Here is a 19,528-nt window from a genome sequence, read left to right on the forward strand (position 1 = left end):
AGACAAAATTCTAAAAACAATGGTTTCAGAAAATAGACAAAAGTCAAAAACAGGTTGTGATCCCTAAGAGGAGAGAACCAAATGAACTCCATTTACTGCCTGAGGAGCATTCCAGAGCAGTCCTTTATGCAGGGAAGAGGATCATAAGCAGAACACAGGAGTTTTCCTGATTGAGAAACAGGGATAAGGATTCAGGCAGTCTGGAGTAACTGGAAACTGTAGGGCAGAAATCCAGGAAGTAAGAAACTGCTGAAAGTAATTGGCAGATCTGTATTATGACCTGCATTTAGTCTGTGTTAAATGCTAAGCTGCATGTGTATAGGGTGAACTCAACAAGGTCAGATTGTTTACTCTTTTTGTACCATCCATGTGCGATATCTAGTGTGCAGTCCATTACTAGGCATGCCAAGGAGTGAAAAATTATAAAACATTAAAAAGGAGGGAATCAACTTAATAGAGATGCCAAAATGAAAAAAGGATGGAATCAGAAGACTCAGTTTAATCATATATTATAAATATGTTGACTATGTTCAGCAATTTAAAGAAAAATGTGAACACAGCAAGGAGAGGAATGGAAGACTAAAAAGATGGAACTTTTAACACTGAAAATATCTGAAATTTTAAAAATTCACTAAATGATATTAACAGTATATTAGATGTAAATAAAAGACATTGAAGATCATGCCAGTATTCTTGCCTGGAGAATCCAATGGACAGAGGAGCCTGATGGGCTATAGTCCTAGGGTTGCAAAGAGTCAGACACTACTGAGAGACTACGTATGAAAGACATTGAAATTGAAGATACAGCAGATAAAGCAACAGAAACAATTCAAACTAAAGCAACGAGAAAAAGACTGGGAAAATGATTAGATGCTCACTGATCTGTGAGACAATATCATGAGGTCTAAGACATGAATAACTAGAGATATGTGAGTGGGGAAGGATGGAAGCAAAAAAAAAAAAATATGCCCAAAATGTCTCCAAATTTGATGAAAACTAACCCCACAGAGATCCAACCAGTCCATTCTGAAGGAGATCAGCCCTGGGATTTCTTTGGAAGGAATGATGATAAAGCTGAAACTCCAGTACTTTGGCCACCTCATGCGAAGAGTTGACTCATTGGAAAAGACTCTGATGCTGGGAGGGATTGGGGGCAGGAGGAGAAGGGGACGACAGAGGATGAGATGGCTGGATGGCATCACTGACTCGATGGACGTGAGTCTGAGTGAATTCCGGGAGCTGGTGATGGACAGGGAGGCCTGGTGTGCTGCAATTCATGGGGTTGCAAAGAGTCGGACACAACTGAGTGACTGAACTGAACTGAACTGAACCCGACAGATTCAAAAAGTGTAATGGACACCAAGCAAAATGAATTCCAAACCTTACCAAATTATCTCATAATCCAATTGCTGAAAAACATTGAAAAAAGAAAACAACAGGGACATGGAGCATATTAAATGCTGAGAAATAAGCATAACAAAATCACAAAGGTCATTATAAATCATGTAACCAAAATGACATCTTTAAAAAACTGATTTAAAACTGATCTTGTCAACCTTACGTGTTATTTGAAGCAAAATACAGTTGTTTTTTTATTTTTTCCCCAGAAAAGGAAAGCCCCCAAAATATCTATCACTAGCAGACTTGCAGGGCAAATTCTTTAAGTAGAAGAAAAATTGTCAGATTCTTGGACCTTCACAAACTGAATAGCTCTGGAAATGATACACATGAATGAATACAAAATCATTTAAACTTCTTTTAGTTTTTAAAAAATAATTGTTTTAAGAAAAAAATCAAGGTATTGTGGCAATAATAACATGCAGGATTAAAATATATGACAATAACAAAGTTCCTTCTAGGAGGAAGTTGAATTTCTCCTTTACTTCTGAGTTTCATATCGTCTACCTGGTCAGTTACTCTAATCATAGTCATCTTTTTAAAATGCAAATTTCAGGAAGGTAATTCTTACTGAAAGAAAAAACAAAACAGGAAAAAATAACTTGGAACTTGACTTGTCAGGACAAATACAAATCTTGAGGTTTGTAAGACATTTAAGTGTCTTTTCTATAAATATTAGTAAAAGGATTAGTCATCTAAACAGGTGACCTTGATTTGTTCCATCCACCAGAAATTCAATTTGAATCCAAAGTCTTGTAACTGATGGGTTTTATATTATTGTAACTTATTCACGGCTAAAATTTTAGAGTGCAAACTATGAGGTGTGTGTTTGTGTCTGTGTGTTTGTATTGTAGAGGTGTGGCATTGCCAATATTAATTTGTAAAAGAGCTCTATTTAATTGGCTTAAAGGAAATTAAGCACATATAAATACTCATAAATACAAAGAAACTAATCCACATGACCTTCTGAATCACATGATCTAGAGTTAATAAATTAAATGAACTAGATTCCATTTTAATGGATGAAAAATTTCAGTTTGTCAGTGTAATTAATACAGACATCTCTTTAGGGTCATCAACATTAAGTATGATACTTTTGTTGTACCTAGGTTTACTCAAAATCAAATAAGACCATATTATTCCTGCTACAAAATTTGTCAGCAAGAAAAACAACTTGATATCAAAGTTTTAAATAAATAAGGTAAATGAGATAGTTTAAGTGAACTCTTTAGGAATAATTATGTTTTGAGTATATTTGTCTAAAATCGTTTCTCCAGATTTATTTGTAACTTGAAACTGCTTAGTTAAATTCAATGATGGGAATTCATGGAATATCCAGATCATTTCCAAATAAGAAACTATAACATTACTGAACAAAAGCTTCCTTTTACAGAGAAACTAAAAATATTCAGAATTATTAATAAATATATTTGGTGCCACACTGAGATATTTTCTTTACGGAACACCTGTTTTAGAAATTACAATTGATATTCACAAGTTTGCCTATCTACAAATTGCTAATGTACATGTTCATAATTGCTTACTTAGTTTTCATTAGAAACTAAGGTTTTTAAGGTTAAGAATTACAATTAAAATATCTAATTAAAACTACTAAAAATTAATAAGGAAAACATCTTTGTATGCAGGAAAAAGAAGGTATAAAGAATGGAAACGCATGGGAAAAGAAAGGATTTTTGTCCTAAAGCTGTTTATTTCTAAAAGGAAAAGAAAATAAGGGACAAATTAATATGGATATAGAAAGTTATCTTTAGACAATGCCTTAGAAAGGCATTCTATGTGTTGGTCAGGGCTGATAAAGAGTAGAATAAATTTAACTGAGTAAATGAATTTTAAGTTGAAAGATAAAATGGTACAAAACCTGAATTTGGCTTTCTCTCTATTAAGGAGACAAAGTTTTTGGAAAATATTGATCTTCTTTTGATAACTAATTGTAAAATTTCTTTACCTTCAACCAGTAATCTGTTATGACTTGCAACATTTGCTTCTTGAAATCTTTGTCACTTTGGTTAAGTGAATAAGTATTGTTCCACAGTGACATATGACCCTATAATATTTGATCAAATGTTTTGAAACATTTTTTATATTTTTGACAAACTCTCCAAATTTCAAATTCTAATCAAAGTTCTTTTGACCTCTTTTAACTTTGGGATGCTTCAGAGAGAACACCTGAAAAATCTGATGAAGAGAAATATTAAACAAATTAGGGTTACTTTGTACATGAAATTATATGTAAGCATTATCAAATGAGTCGTGATAAAACTTAGTTTATTTTGTAAGGGTAAATGTTATTAATATAGATATTCTGGAAATTATGGCCCTCCTAAACATCTAATATGTCTAAGTAAAATATTAACCATAATTCTAGTAATCATACTGAATTTTGTAACTCACAGTAGTAACCAATTTTCTTTGTCAACTGCATTGTAATCAGCTCTTCAATCATGTCTTTCAAACTCTTTTGTCATTTATAGACGGTCACTGTTTTACTCTGATGCTCTTGCAATAAGCGCTTCATATTCAAAAGGATTCATAGAAAGGATTTTTTGACAAGTGCAGTTTTCTGATAACTTTTAGACTGGGTAAAAAAATTAAATAGTTTTACTTGGTGACTTCATAAAGCTGTTAACAGAAGATTAACATCAAGAACCCAGTATGCTGGCATCAAGTTTCCAATGATATGTCCATTTGGCTGTGATATTGTTAACCCATCTTAATTCATTAAAGTAGATGCTCAAGTGATTCTTATACCTATTAAATTTGAAAAGCATTCACTCTAAATATTTCTGAATATTTCAAATATTACTGCTACTCTTGGATGGAAAAATGCATCCAACGCACCAAACAATAATGGGCATCTCAACTAATGCTGCATTCACGCGGCTAAATTCTAAAACATAGTGATAAATTTCATGTTCTGCCCTCTCAACTGGAGTGGTACTGAGAGGCACTTACAGAAATGCGTGCTGACATCAACTTGAAATCTTGGCTTTAAATTCTTGGAAGTCAGAGTCCCTTCTCACAAAAGAGATAACATAAACTATCCCGAGTCATGTCACTCATTTATACAGGGTCAGCCAACTGGAAGCTACAAAGAGTTTTGCAGGCTATAGCCGAACTTTTCCATCCCTTTTCCGCGTGCTGCCCTCAGCAGGTGTTTCCTGAGTCCAAGGCCTGGTCCTAGCGGAGCCTCTGGAGGTATGGGTGGGGAGTTGCCTCAGGGGGGCGGGGCTTAGCTGCAGGGGCGGGGTCGAGGCGGGGCCGGAGTGGAGCCCGGCAACAGTGGGGCGGAGCCGAGCCCAGGAGGAATGGTGGGGGTGGGCGGAGCCGCGGGGACGGGGCGTGAATGTGGGCGGTGTCGCGGGGCGGGATGGGGCGTTGCAGGAGAGGGGCGGGGCAGAGAGGAGCGGCGGGGCGGAGCGACCCGGTCACCAAGCCGCCCGGCGGGGGCGGAGCGAGCGCCGCAGACCTGGGACCCGCGTTTGATCGCGCAGTTCTCACGGCCTGGTTTAGGCGGACCGCGGAGCAGACCCCCGGCCGCGATCCCCATGGGGCTGTGTTTTCCCTGTCCCACCGAGGCCGCGCCTCCCTCGCCGGACCTGGTGAGTAAGGCTGCCTGCCCGCTTCCCCGCGTCAGCCCGCCGGCGCCGCGCGCACCTGTTCCCGGAGGGGCGCGCCGGGAGGCCGGAGCTGCGGCCACGGGACGGGCCGTTGGACGCGGCGGCGCGGGCCGGAGAGCCGCCGGTGGGGACCCAGCTAGCAGAGACGGGTGGCTGCGCCCCGAGGGACCTCGACGTCCTGCCTGCGGGATTTGGGGGCTGTCTCCGCGTCCGTCTCTCTCCCTCTGAAGGCGGCTCCGGTGTCTCTTTACCTTTCGCCGCCGGCAAAATCGGGAATTCGTAGGACGCAGGCGCACGCGGACGGTGCGCTGTGGGGACCACTCCTGGAGATGCGGTAGATGAAGTTAATATGTGAAAAGACATCCCTCTTTCTCCGTGAACTGAGGAGTTTCATCTTGTAGGAGATGTGCATTTTTATGTGTCTGTACCAGCTGTTTAAAGAAGGTGCTGAATAAAGTCTTGTCTATTTCTGCGTTTTATTAGATATTGTATTAGTGAATCTCTCTTTAGTATTTATCTACGTTCTATTTTAAAAAGCATTTTATGTAGTAGAGAATATACAATTTATAAGGTTGCCACGTTTAGCGAATAAAAATACAAGGCATCCTGAAATTTGAATTTTCAGTTTAACGAGAAATGCATCTTAAAAATATGTCGATTTGTCCCCATGCAATATTGGGGGCATACTTGTGCTAGAAAGTAGTCGTTATTTATCTGGATAACTGCAGATGTATCTAGGTGGTTTGTGGTATAGTACATTTATACTTTTTGTAGCTTTCTATTTTTAACAGCCTTTTTACCTTAATAATCCTTACAGGGAATTGTTAACAGAAAACCTAAATTTTAGGTTTATTAATATTTAGCTAAAAATTCTTTGAAGGAAATGAATTGTTTAGGGAAGTACATTAACTCTTCAGCTATTTGATCTTAAGTGCTAAAAACGACCTGGAAGTTGATATGAGAAAATTCACCTTGTCTTCCTTGCTACTGTTGCTTTTAAATGTTCTTAATTTTCTTTATCTGGCTGTTGATAAAAAAACTAATGTGCCAGCAGTTGTTAAGCCCTCCCCGTCACCCCCAGAGATAACCACATGGCAGAATACTTGAATGCCACTTTATCTTTGAGGCTTTTCTTCACCACTCTAAATAAAATAGATCCTCCACTCTACCATCAACCCATCCTTCCATTTTGACCATACTCTTTGTATTTCCCAGAAGCACTTCCTTCAGTCTAATAAATGTACATTTATTTGATTATATATGACTGTCCTCATTGGAATGTAAATTCTATGTGGGTGGAAATATTTCTCTGTATTATTTCACTGCTGTGTTCTCAGCACCGGGAATAGTTCCTAGGTATGATTGTTGCTCAGTAAGTATCCAAAGAATGAATAAGTGAATGAATGTTTTGTGGAAAATGAAATTATTAACACAGCTCCCAAGAGAATGCTGTTTACTGTCGTATATATTTAAATAACTTATAACTTGTGATTAATCTAGGTAGAAAAATAATATTCATGGTGTCTCAACATGGAACAGTACATCTCAAATATCCTTCAGTCCTTCTTGTCCTACACAATGAGATTCATTCTCTTCATTCATGAACTTTTTCTGAAAATACCAGGCTGCCTCAAACTCCTTTTTAATTGGCAGTATCAACCATGTATTTCCTTGCTTGTATTGTTCAATGTCATTTGTTTTATTATTGCCCTGACTAGTTTGTTAGCGCTTAAAAAAAAAGTGCAAATAGATTATTTCACAGGCCAATCTGTGTATGTATGTATGAGATATAAAATGTGTATATATAGATATATGTCTCACCTTGTGCTTACTTAAAGGTACACTGATTGGGAAAATGAAATTCAGAAAGTTGAGTATTTTATAAATGTTATAAGTAATGGCATTCCTAGTGGGACAGTTGAGGCCAGTACTATTTTTATAAACTATTATATTACTGGTAAGATAAAGTATAAAATATCAAGGATCATGTTTGGTTTTATTTAAAACCATATTTCTTACACATTTTTTCTAGGAAGAAAAAAGAGCAAAGCTTGCAGAGGCTGCGGAGAGAAGACAGAAGGAGGTAACAGTAAAATAAAATTCGACCTTAGATGGTTAAATTTGTGCTTTGTTCTCTGTAAATGTCTATTACTAGTAGTATTCTGTAATGAAAATGATATCTGATATCTTACAAATTTAAAGTAAACATTTTTCAGAATGATTTCTGTGTTTCAGTAAATTCATTTAATGCATTAATGTCATTTGTGTGTGTGCTCAGTCATGTCCACTTTTCTGTGATCCCACGGACTGTAGCCAGCCAGTCTCCTCTGTCCATGAGATTGTCTCCACAAGAATCCTAGAGTGGGTCGCCATGGCCTCCTCCAGGGATTTGTTATTTAATGTATGACAATTACCATACACGTGTCTTCCGTTATGTGAGATGCCCCTTTAATAACATTGTTCCTTGAGATGAACTGACTGAGCCTTGTAAAGCACTGACAGTTGTGAAGTAATTTTAGGGGCGAAATGTGTATGGTTGCAAAATACTCAGTGAAGAAATTGTAGTATGTTTTATGTAAAGCTGTTTTAGAAATAGTCTAATTCTTTGTTGCCAGAAAAATAGACCAACCCCTACTCTGCCCCCACATCGAAAGAAAAACCTGAAAGGCAAAAAGCAAAAGACACCTTCCAGACACAGAAAACTAATTTTTGTTGTTTTTCTACAATTTTGTTGTTTATCAACAATTTTCCTGAAGGCTGCATCTCGGGGTATTCTGAATGTTCGGTCTGTGGAAGAAAAGAGAAAGAAAAAGGAAAAAATAGAAAAAGAAATGGCTACATCTGGACCCCCACCAGAAGGTGGACTTAGAGTAAGTATTAAAATTTATTGAAGATTTGATTTACCTGGAATTTTTGAAAACTTGAGTAGTAATCCATTCAATAATTTCCTCCAGAAAATGATTATCAAAGAAATGTGAATTTAAAAGCATGAACAATATAGATTGGAAGAAGTGTCAGTTTATTTGAACATTTCAACATTCATTGGAATAGATTTGTTTTCTTTTTCCCAAAATGAAAATAGATTTTTCTTGTTTATCTTAACCCTATATCTTAATACTTCATACGTACGTGTGTGTGTGTATATGTGTGCTCAGTCATGTCCAACTCTTTGCAACCCCACAGACTGTAGCCCACCAGGCTCCTCTGTCAATGGAATATTCCAGGCAAGAACACTGGAGTGGGTTGCCATTTCCTCCTCTAGGGGATTTTGCCAACCCAGGGACTGAACTTGCGTCTCTTGCATTGGCCGGTGGGTTCTTTGCCACCTGGAAAGCCTACTTACATAATTAATGACAATCTTAACTGTGTAGAAAACTTAAGCAATATGGAAGGGTACAAAGAAGAAAGTAAAAATCACCCAAATTCAGTATCATTTTGACATCATTTCTAATCTCATTTTATATGTCAATTTTATAAAATTGGATTGTACTATAACCTGCTTCAAACTCTTAGTTTTTTTCACTAAATGAAACACAAATTTCTGAATGACTTGAAGTCACATATAATGTTACAAAAATGGATATTTTTTTCTATAGTCAGAAGGTACTTCTTTCGCAGCCCACTCCAGTGTTCTTGCCTGGAGAATCCCAGGGACAGGGGAGCCTGGTGGGCTGCTGTCTATGGGGTCACACAGAGTCGGACACGACTGAAGCGACTTAGCAGCAGCAGCAGCAGCAACCTAACAAAGGGCTTCCCTGATAGCTCAGTTGGTAAAGAATCTGCCTGCAATGCAGAAGACCACAATTTGATTCCTGGGTCGGGAAGATCCCCTGGAGAAGGGATAGGGTACCCACTCCAGTACTTTTGGGCTTCCCTTGTGGCTCAGCTGGTAAAGAATCTACCTGCAATGTAGGAGACCTGGGTTCAATCCCTATGTTGAGAAGATCCCCAGAAGAAGGGAAAGGCTACCCACTCCAGTATTCTGACCTGGAGAATTCCATGGACTGTATTGTCCATGGGGTTGCAAAGAGTCAGACACTATGGAGCGACTTGCACTTTCAACCTAACAAATTTTACATCAGCTTTTGAACTCTTTGGGACGACCCAGAGGGATGGTATGGGGAGGGAGGAGGGAGGAGAGTTCAGTATGGGGAACACATGTATACCTATGGCGGATTCATTTTGATATTTGGCAAAACTAATACAATTTTGTAAAGTTTAAAAATAAAATAAAATAAAAAAAAATAAAAATAAAAAGCAAAAAAAAAAAAAGAGAGAGACAAAGGAGCTTCTGTAATTAAAGCTGAAGTTTTCATGCAATGAAGCCTATAGATTAAAAATAAGTTAGGTCTTAGATTTCTTCTGGTCCCTTCAGAAGTGCGCAAAATGAGAGACATTATCAGTATTAAATTCAGTACCTTTTTTTTCTTTGACCACCTGCATTGCTCATAGCATACAGTGAAGTTCAAAACTTTTGGCGGCTCAGAGCTTCCCTGGTGGCTCAGCTTAACAGCTGCAATCAGAATCAGCCTGCAATGTGGGAGACCTGGGTTCAATCCCTGGGTTGGGAAGGTCCCCTGGAGAAGGGAAAGGCTACCCACTCCACTATTCTGTCCTGGAGAATTCCATGGGTGGTATAGTCTGTGGGATCTCAGAGAGTTGAACACCACTGAGCAACTTTCACTTTCAGGGATAACAGAAGGGAAAATATGAGATAGACAGTAACTTTAATCCTCAAACCCTTTGGCCTGGGGCCATTTAAGGGCCGCTCTCAGATCCCTGGGTTGGGAAGATCCCCTGGAGAAGGAAATGGCAATCGACTTCAGTATTCTTGCGTGGAAAATCCCATGGACAGAGGAGCCTGGTAGGCTACAGTCCCCGGGGTTACAAAGAGTCAGACACAACTGAGCTACTTCTATCCTGTTCTCAGGCCTTGAGTGTCCTGTGGTATAGCCTGATTCTTCCTAACCTGACTCCATAGTATGAGGAAAACAGGACCCTCTCTGTCTTCACACGCTCCACATATTCATCTGCTGACTAACTGCCTCTTACAAGGACAGTTGGCATTGGTAATGCTTACTGTGTTCTGGAAAGGCAGCCTTATTTTATGAAGTCAGTGTGACGATGGCCTCAGGATACAGACTAGCATCAGTTCAGGACATACCAGCAGAGGCGTTCTGGCAGATGCCATTGGCTCATGGGGGACTTTCACAAAAGGCTGGACCTTGGATCTGACCTTGTACCAATCATGATCTCTGAGATGGCGCTTGGCCCTCAGGACTTTTAAACTCCGCAAGGAGTCTGATGTCAAACCAGATTGAGAATCACTGCTCTAGTGTTTGTAATACTAGTCCTAAGGGCTATTTTGTTGAAAATAGAGTGCCATGGTAAAAAACGTTTAAAAATACTGAATGAAGTAAAAGTGAAGAGTTGCTCAGTCGTGTCCGACTCTTTGCGACTCTTTACAGACTCTTTGGACTGTATAAAACATGGACTTTACAGCCTTTCCCTTCTCCAGGGGATCTTCCCAACCCAGGGATTGAACCCAGGTCTCCTACATTGCAGGCAGATTCTTTACCAGCTGAGCCACAAGGGAAGCCCCAAAACACTGAATATTATGTTATATATTGAATACCTTCCTTGGAGATTAAAAAAAGCACAATATTTAAATCCGTAAAAAGTCCTAAAATAAAGGGAAGTAAATTTACTTGAATTCATCTTTAATTTTTAAACTTTATTTAAATAAACATTTTTTTAAAGTATGTTACACCCAATAATGTTTCTTAATATACTTGGAACAGTAGAGACTGGTAAATACGTCTGGTATTATCCCAATGGCTTTTTCAGAACTTACTATTGCAAAATTTAATAAACTGGATTAAGCAGAATACCACGTGTAATAGTTTCTCAAGTTGAGACAGTCAAAGACTTTGTGTGTATTAGTCGCTCAGTTGTGTCCAACTCTTTGCAACCCCATGGACTCCTCTGCCCATAGGATTCTCAAGGCAAGAATACTGGAGTACAGGTTGCCATTTCCTTCTCCAGGCAAAGACTCTGCCAGACCATTATTTAATAATTTCTACCACTTCTTCACTCCCCTGCCTCAAACAAGAATTCCAGTTCCTTTATTTTTACTTTGTAGTTTCATTGTTTTTATTTTGTCTTGTGATGTTTTGTTTGACTGATTATCAGGTATTTGGAACCTAGCTGCTGCCCCTCGTTAACCTGTCCAGATATTTTCTTTCTTTCTCTGTGTACACCCTCTTATATTTTATTTCAGACTTTTGACTATAATATAAAATTTTACTAGTCACTGGCCCTCACAAAGATCATTTTACATTTGTATAGCCCAGATTCCTCTTTTACCTGTTTGTTCACTTTTTAAACAAAATTTAACTTTCCTCTATATTTTTATCTTTTCTAGTGGACAGTTTCATAAAGCACAGCATGAATGGAAGAGTCTACTGCCAGTAACTAATATCTACAATCAAGTGGACATCCTCAATTTAATTTCTTCTCTTTGAATAAATGAAGATTCAGACTTTGTAATTTTAGTGCTCTCAAGTGCAGTGCTTTTTCAAAATTGAATACTGAAAATGCTTTTGATTGTGAGAGTTAGAAAATGGCCAGACCTTTCATTAAATTCTTATTTTCCCTGCCTTTGCTCTTCTGTAGATGGTGGGTGATTTGCCACTTTTTAGTAGTTAAAACATGGACCTAAATAGTGAATATATATTTGTATATTGCATGGAAAAATTCTGCATATGTCTCAGATATTTAAAGTTGCACTTGCATTTTCCCTCCTTTATGAAATGATCTAGCTCTTTATAATTTGCTGCATAACCTTATATCTCATTATTTCATTATATGTGAAGACTTTAGCTTAAACTTGTGGACTTAGTGCCTTTTAAACTGATCATCAGGGAAAATCTTGAAAAATCATTTGAAGGGCTTATATGAAGGAACACTGTAAATTTTTATAACTTACTAAGAAATGAATATTTATTTCTAGAGAACATAAAATATCTCCTAATTTCTATTTCTGTAGCTTATAAAATTAACATACTCTCTTTATAATAAAGTTTTTTTTTTGCTTGCTGAATTTAAAATTATATATTAGTGATGCCATCAGAGGGCAGCGATGTACAATATACAGTATTGGATTCAACTCTATAAAGATTTTTGCAGTAATTGAATGAATTAAATTAAGAATGGATGGGTTATACTTAGTGTGAATGTGTTTGTCCAAATTTTATAGGTGTTTTTATTTTTTATTTATTAAAGAATGCTTACAAGATTTTTACAGATGTGAAATTGCCAAGGCCAGTATGAATGTATGAAAGAAGTATGTAAGTATTGTATTTAAAAAGGTCTACTTTAAACATAAAAATATTGCAGGGTAATTCTGTGTGATGCATTGCCATAAACTTTTTTAGATTTTTGTTCACTGGTAATATTTATTATAACAATTTTAGTTTTTTGAGTTTCTTGATATATAATAAGCTAAAACAGAAGAATTACTATATGTTTTAATTTGGTTGCTCTTTTGGATGACAAGGCCACGGTCTGAGCCCTAAATTACAATTTTCAGGTATTAAATGAAATAAGGATTGTAAATTAAAGAGACCAACTCACCTAACCTACAGAAAGGAAACTGAACTACTATCTCGCTCATCCCTCCCACAAATCTTGTGTTATATTGCAGTATATGATGTATTTTAAAGACTTTGAACTATAATATAGATCTCTTGACTCCTCAATTGGAAAACATCACTTTCTTTGATTATGGAATGAAATATTCTGTGACTATCCAGGCAAGATATGTAGTTATAGACAGGTTCAATTTTCTTTATCCTTTAGAGAATTGGTGGTATGTTTGTTCAGAAAGGATAGTGAAGTCATTGGATTGTATTTTAGAAATAAAATTCTTGACTCTATGAACATGATTAATTTTTTTCAAGGCAGAAAGGAGAAAAGAACATTAATAGATGAATGGGTATGGAACCAGAATATACCATTCCTAGAATGTGTGCATCCTTCCTTCTGTTTTAATATAGAAAAGACAGTTTTATCAGTGTTACAGCTTATAGTTGGGGTTAGTGTAGACAAAAGGCTTACATCTTGGGGATAATGCCCTATTTCTAATAGCAGTTTATATCCAAATACCATGCTTATTTACTGTTGAACCAAGAATGCTGTGCTGGCGAATTGCCTTCTAGTAACAGTGGATATGCCCTTCCAGTCAACCATGGCCTGCCTCCTTGGGTGTAATTGACTGTCCCCAGAACCACATGGGTTGCATGGCTTTTAAGGGGTGATACTCATGTTAGGAATAGTGTTAGGAAGGAGAAGGAAAAAGGGGAGACTGGATGCCTGATAGGAAACCAGTAAGTGACTACTTAAAAAAAAATGTACACACGCACACACATTCTCAAGGAATCTTCCTCAAAGTTATAAATCAGTTTCTGATGAAACCTTAGCTTAGAGCCAATTTCCCATAATTGATAATTTAAATAGGAAAGCATTATAATTCTCAATATGTCACCTAAACTCCCCAACCAAATTACTAAAATAAAACTATAAACAGTAAAATGCTTATATGTATTGACTATCTATCACATTAAGTGCTTAAACCACTGCTTGTTGATTCTAATCATCAAACTGTTACTATGGCTGATAACAAAAAGTTGTGTATTACCACACAGCCCCTGTGTTGACGTGCTGCATGTTTTTTAAAACATCTGTATGTGATTTTTTTGTTTCACTGATTGTATTTGGAATGTAATTTTCCCACACATGGATTTGTTATCAATGCCGTATTGGCTTACAGGGTACAAATATACATTTTCCTATACAAAAAAACTGGCTTTGGCCATTTCTGTTGAACAAATTTTTTTATTTTTACTACATCTTAAATCATTTATAGGTTGGCATGTTTCTTTTCCTATACTCTAAAAAAGAAATGCTATTATTTGTCTCCTGTTTTTTAGAGGAATACTATAATAAACTTCATAGTGAGTCTGTGTATATACATATATGAATTGTAATCCCGACTTTGCACAGAGTGAAGCAACACCCCTGCAGCTAAGAGGTAGCATGGGTGAGATTTTTGTTCATCATTTTTTAATGCTACTGTCAGGCCATTTCTGCAAGCTATGGATCTATTATCCCACCTAAGCCAGGACAAACAGACTTTAAATTACAGAGGAAGTGATGCTTGGCAACAATATGGGCACAGTATGTTTGTAATGTGAATTCCAATATTTGTTTAGTATTTCCAATAGTATTCTGCTAGCAATATGCAAAGTCTTGTATGCAAAGTCTTGTGGCATTTAGATAAGGAGGAAAAAAGAGTTCCTGTTATATGAATAACTTTAGCATTTATAGAGGATTATGACCAAAAGCAATTTAATAACACCTTAAATGATATCTTATTTCTACATGGAAAGTAGTTATAGAATCTTCATAGAGTTTTATGAGAATAAAATATACTTACTATTTATAAAAGAGAGAAAAATGAGAAAAAAAAAAGTGAAAAAAAAAAGCTTTCCTAGTCTTTTATTCTTGAACTTCACTCTGGCATGCAGAGTTTAATGGTTTCTCAGATTATTATTTTGTGATTTTGTTTTTTATTTTGTGTTAAGTAAAGATAGAAGATATATATGGCTGACATATGTATAAACTTATCAGCAGCATTTTTAATAATGGAATATAGTATTTTCTAAAAAAGAGAGTAAATGTTCTAGCTATCATCTTTGGTACTTCAAAAGACTTGGCCATAAGCTATGAATTTTCCTTTTCTGCTCCAACAATTCAAGTTATTTTCACTGATAAGAATTGTGCTGTGCCCTTAGAAGAAAAGGTAACTCGTGTTGGTTTTAGATTTAAACACTATCTGCATAAACAGATCAGTAAGAGGTAAGTAAACATGCATGCCTATCCGAGTTGATATTTAAGGTGATTCCTTGGACATCTCCAAGCAAGCATCTCAAATTCCCAAGATAAGTGTATTTGCTTTAAGTTGATTGAGTAGTACAGTTTTCTCTGATTTTTTCAAAAGCTACTGACACAATCAATTTGCATTTATAGCAGACTTTGAAACTAATGTGTTTCAGATCAGATCAGATCAGATCAGTCACTCAGTCGTGTCCGACTCTTTGCGACCCCATGAATCGGAGCACGCCAGGCCTCCCTGTCCATCACTAACTCCGGAGTTCACTGAGACTCTCGTCCATCGAGTCGGTGATGCCATCCAGCCATCTCATCCTCTGTCGTCCCCTTCTTCTCCTGCCCCCAATCCCTCCCAGCATCAGAGTCTTTTCTAATGAGTCAACTCTTCACATGAGGTGGCCAAAGTACTGGAGTTTCAGCTTTAACATCATTCCTTCCAAAGAAATCTCAGGGCTGATCTCCTTCAGAATGGACTGGTTGGATCTCCTTGTTTAGTGGGGTAGCAAAATGCAAATCATTCTATGCTGTGCTGTGCTAAGTCACTTCAGTTGTGTCTGACTTTGCAACCCCATGGACTGTAGCCCACTAGGCTCCTCTGTCCATGGGGATTCTCCAGGCAGGAATACTGGAGTGGGTTGCCATGCCCTCCTCCAGGGGACCTTCCAAACCCAGGTATCGAACCCAGGCCTCCCGCATTGCAGGCAGATTCTTTACTGTCTGAGCCACCAGGGAAGCCCAAGAATACTGGATTGGGTAGCCTATTTCTTCTCCAGGGAATCTTCTTGACCCAGCGGACAAACCCGCATCTCCTACATTGCAGGCAGATTCTTTACCAGCTAAGCTACCAGCAAAGTCCAAATCATTATATAGAAAAAGTCAATTCTGTCTTTATAATACAAGTAATGAATAATCATGAGGCTTCCCAGGTGGCGCTAGTGGTAAAGAACTCGCTGCAATACAGGAATAATGAGAGGATGTTTGATCCCTGGGTAGGGAAGATTCCCCTGGAGGAGGGGCTGGCAACCCACTCCAGTATTCTTGCCTAGAGAATCCCATGGACAGAGGAGCCTGGCAGGCTATGGTCCATAGGGTTGTAAAGAGTCAGACAGGACTGAAGCAACTTAGCACACAAGAACAATGAGCCATCTGAATCTTCAAACACTGTAAATCATACAATATCATCACATAGGATAAAAATACTTAGGAAAAAGAAAACGAAAAGATCTGAATTAGAAAACTACAAACACTGCTGAGATTTAAAAAAAAAAAATATATGAATGGTGAGAGCATTGCATGTTCATGGATTGAATGGCAGTTCTGTCAAGATAGTCTCAAATTGATAAATAAATGAAACACCCCAGCAAGCTCTTTCAGAGAAATTAATGAATCGATCTAAAACTCATGGAAAATGCAAGATTTAGGATAGTCAAGACAATTTTGATAAAAGGATCTAGTGATTTTCACTAAGAAGTCAATGAGTAAGGGCCATCTACATTTAGTCATTTCCTTCTGAATATAGTCTTATTTCTCCAGATTCTTTTTCAGTGCCATTCAGCTAGCAACTAGACCCCAATGTCAGTTGGGACTGTGTTCTTAGTTCCACTTAAAAAGACCATTGTAGATGTGTAGACAGAATAATGCCACTTCCCCAGAAGATGGGACCCACCCTAATTCCTGGAATCTGGGTCTGTGTTACATAACACAGCAAAAGGTATTTTGTAGCTGTGATTCGGTTAACGACACTAAACGGGGAGATGATACTGGACTATTCAGGTGGACCCAATCTAACCATGTCTGCGTGCTCAGTTGTGTCCAGGTCTCTGTGACCCCATGGACTGTAGCCCACCAGGCTCCTATGTCTACGGCGTTCTCCAGGCAAGAATACTGTTCCCTTCTCCAGGGGGTCTTCCAGATCCAGGGACAAACCCAGGTCCCCTGCATTGCAAGCAGATTCTTTACAGTCTGTTGTTTTTAAAAAGTTTGTGTCTGCTTTGATTAAATCATTCATGTGACAGATACTTCTTCCCTGGCTTTCTGAAGCAAGAAAGGTGGATTCTGTTGTTGCTGAAAAAAATGAAGAAATGACAAATTAACTCTGCCTATTCAGGGCAGCACTCAAAGGACTGGTTATAAAATCTAGACTTTCTGCTAAGAGAACAAACACGACCACCACTCAGCTGCCCAAAGTGAAAAAGTACTAGGTAACCGTAATTAAACGCTTCCTGTAATTCCCAGGGGAAGTTGCTATTTGCAGATGATCTTTATTTCAGAATGAAGCATTGATAATAGAGACAGGGGAAATGTTTCAACATTTATCTTTTTAATTCTTGAATCAGTGAGGACAATATCTTGCTGTTTATGAGTACAAAACAGCCCTGTCCTTGGTATACAAGGGTATACATAAGTCTGTAACATCATTAGCTACAGTAAAATTACTAGACAGCACAGCAAAGTAGGGTTAACTAAAGATACATTTTAATAAGAAAATGCTTTGAAATAACATGAAGTCAATGGACATTTGACTGTACAGTTTATTCTGTCAAAATATAAATGTATGTCAGCTTATGTGTGTGAATTACACAGTCAGTTTCAACACAGCCACGTGCCTAGGATTGTGTGAAACAACTCATAAGCCATTCTCTAAGGGGTGTTGTGAAAACTTCCAAAAGTACCCCGGATATTTGGTCAGAGCTAAGGGATAAACTTTAAGGCAATCTTGCAAGTAAATGTAAACTTTTCTAAAGTGGCCTTTCCAGTAAAGGATTACTGTCGTGAATAGTCTTTACTTTATAGTGCTGTTGGATATTTTTAGTAGCATGTCATCACACTAATTGTCACTTTTTAAAAATCAGCTTTAAAATCCTGCAATTATAATTTTTAAAAAAATGTCTGGGGTGCTTTTATTCTGTAGACTTTGGGCAGGCACTTTCTGTTGATTTTACTGTAAATCCTATTTTCTTCTAATTTTTATCTTTAGCTAGAATTGTATTGCTAAGATTGTGTTCTAAATACTGTGTTCATATATTGAGAAATAATAATTTGCCTACAATTTGTCTAATTTAAATCTAAGTTGAAAATTTCTTTTTAGAGGTCATTTTCTACAGAAGCATTCAAAATAAATAGTGCTACTCTTTGAGCATGTTTCAGCATGATGACATTTTTCTGTCTTTTTCCAAAGTAATTTGTAGAGCATGTGAACTAAACTGACTACTGGAGATGTAGATACAGGCCATTATGAGAGTCCCCTTGTAGTGACCACCTAGTTTCACTTAATTTCCTTCTTAGCCTTATAATTGGCAGAGACCACCAGGTAATTGTCTGGATTCATGTCCTTAAGGGTTGGAGATTTGCTCTGGACGGGGGATGTCTTGCCATCCACACGGGATATCTGCAGCATCCGGCAGGGGTCGTGTTTCAACAAATACCCTGCAAAAGTTTCCCATCCTCCTCCCACGCGGACCATAACATGCTTGTTGTGCAGCATCTGGGGAATGAAAAGAGAGCGAATGAGTGAAATTCTGAGAATTCCTGCAGTATCTCAAATCAGCTTCCAGCTCTAGTGTTGTTACTGTTTTCTGTTTTGTTTTTCAAGCCCCCATTGTTCTTCCACTTCTTGTCTGAGTCAGCATAGAGTTTATGAGAGAAGCTTTGTCTTTTCCAGGCAAGTGGATCATGCATGGTTCACATCCCTGGGTTGCAGCTTTGCCCTGCTGTGGGAATCTATAGGTACAATCCCCTGTTGGTTCAGTGAGTCTAGAGGCTCCTCGCTGACACCTGAGGCTGCATCATAGCCTCCTCATTGTCCCATTTCCTGCTTGCTGCCTCAGATAAGAGCTCCTTTCTCCCCACTTGGTTATTCCCCCCTGAACCAAGACTTTCAAGACCATGGAAATGCCTGCTGTAAAATATATAGAATATAGAATTGGAATAAAGAATACAGATATATACATGTGTGTGTGTTAGTTAGTCGTGACCGACTCTTTGCAACCCCATGGACTGTAGTTCACCAGGCTGTGCTGTCCATGGGATTCTCCAGGCAAGAATTCTGGAATGAATTGCCATTACCTTCTCCAAGATCTATGCATATATGTATGTATTTATATATGTAAATATATGTGTGTATATTTACAGATCTATATGGATTCCCAGGTGGCTCAGTGGCTCAATTCACCTGCCAGTGGAGGGGATGTAGGAGGCATGGGTTCGATCCCTGGGTCAGGAAGATTCCCTGGAGGAGGAAATGGCTACCCACTCCAGTATTCTTGCCTGGAAAATTCCATAGACAGAGGAGCCTTGTGGGCTACCGTCCATAGGGTCACAAAGAATCAGACACAACTGAGTGACTGAGCACACAGGTATGCACAAATATATATATAAATGCAGTACTTGGATGCAATCTCAAAAACGACAGAATGATCTCTGTTCATTTCCAAGGCAAACCATTCAATAACATAGTAATCCAAGTCTATGCCCCAACCAGTAACGCTGAAGAAGCTGAAGTTGAATGGTTCTATGAAGACCTACAAGACCTTTTAGAACTA

General features: G+C 38.0%; 2 protein-coding genes across 10 annotated transcripts in view; one reads left to right on the top strand and one right to left on the bottom strand.

The window, feature by feature from the left end:
• The first annotated feature begins 4,810 nt into the window (after positions 1-4,810).
• Positions 4,811-13,632, top strand: LOC102392372 (small VCP interacting protein). The gene is made up of 4 exons (XM_006046441.4): positions 4,811-5,018; positions 7,069-7,119; positions 7,793-7,906; positions 11,461-13,632. The coding sequence occupies exons 1-4, from the start codon at positions 4,965-4,967 to the stop codon at positions 11,473-11,475; spliced, it is 234 nt and encodes a 77-aa protein (XP_006046503.1). The 5' UTR covers positions 4,811-4,964; the 3' UTR covers positions 11,476-13,632.
• Positions 13,633-17,440: 3,808 nt separating this feature from the next.
• GAS2 (growth arrest specific 2) overlaps positions 17,441-19,528 on the bottom strand; it is a 176,214-nt gene continuing 174,126 nt past the window's right edge. For 7 of the 9 annotated variants that reach the window (XM_044943460.2, XM_044943457.2, XM_044943461.2 and 4 more), the window contains one exon: positions 17,441-18,471. In XM_044943460.2, the coding sequence (XP_044799395.1) occupies positions 18,253-18,471 (219 nt within the window). In that variant the 3' untranslated portion in view covers positions 17,441-18,252. The remainder of the gene's footprint in view (positions 18,472-19,528) is intronic. The other 2 variants (XR_006551329.2, XR_006551328.2) reach the window with 2 other exon arrangements.

This window comes from Bubalus bubalis, chromosome 5 (genome assembly GCF_019923935.1).
Source record: "Bubalus bubalis isolate 160015118507 breed Murrah chromosome 5, NDDB_SH_1, whole genome shotgun sequence".
NCBI lineage: Eukaryota > Metazoa > Chordata > Mammalia > Artiodactyla > Bovidae > Bubalus > Bubalus bubalis.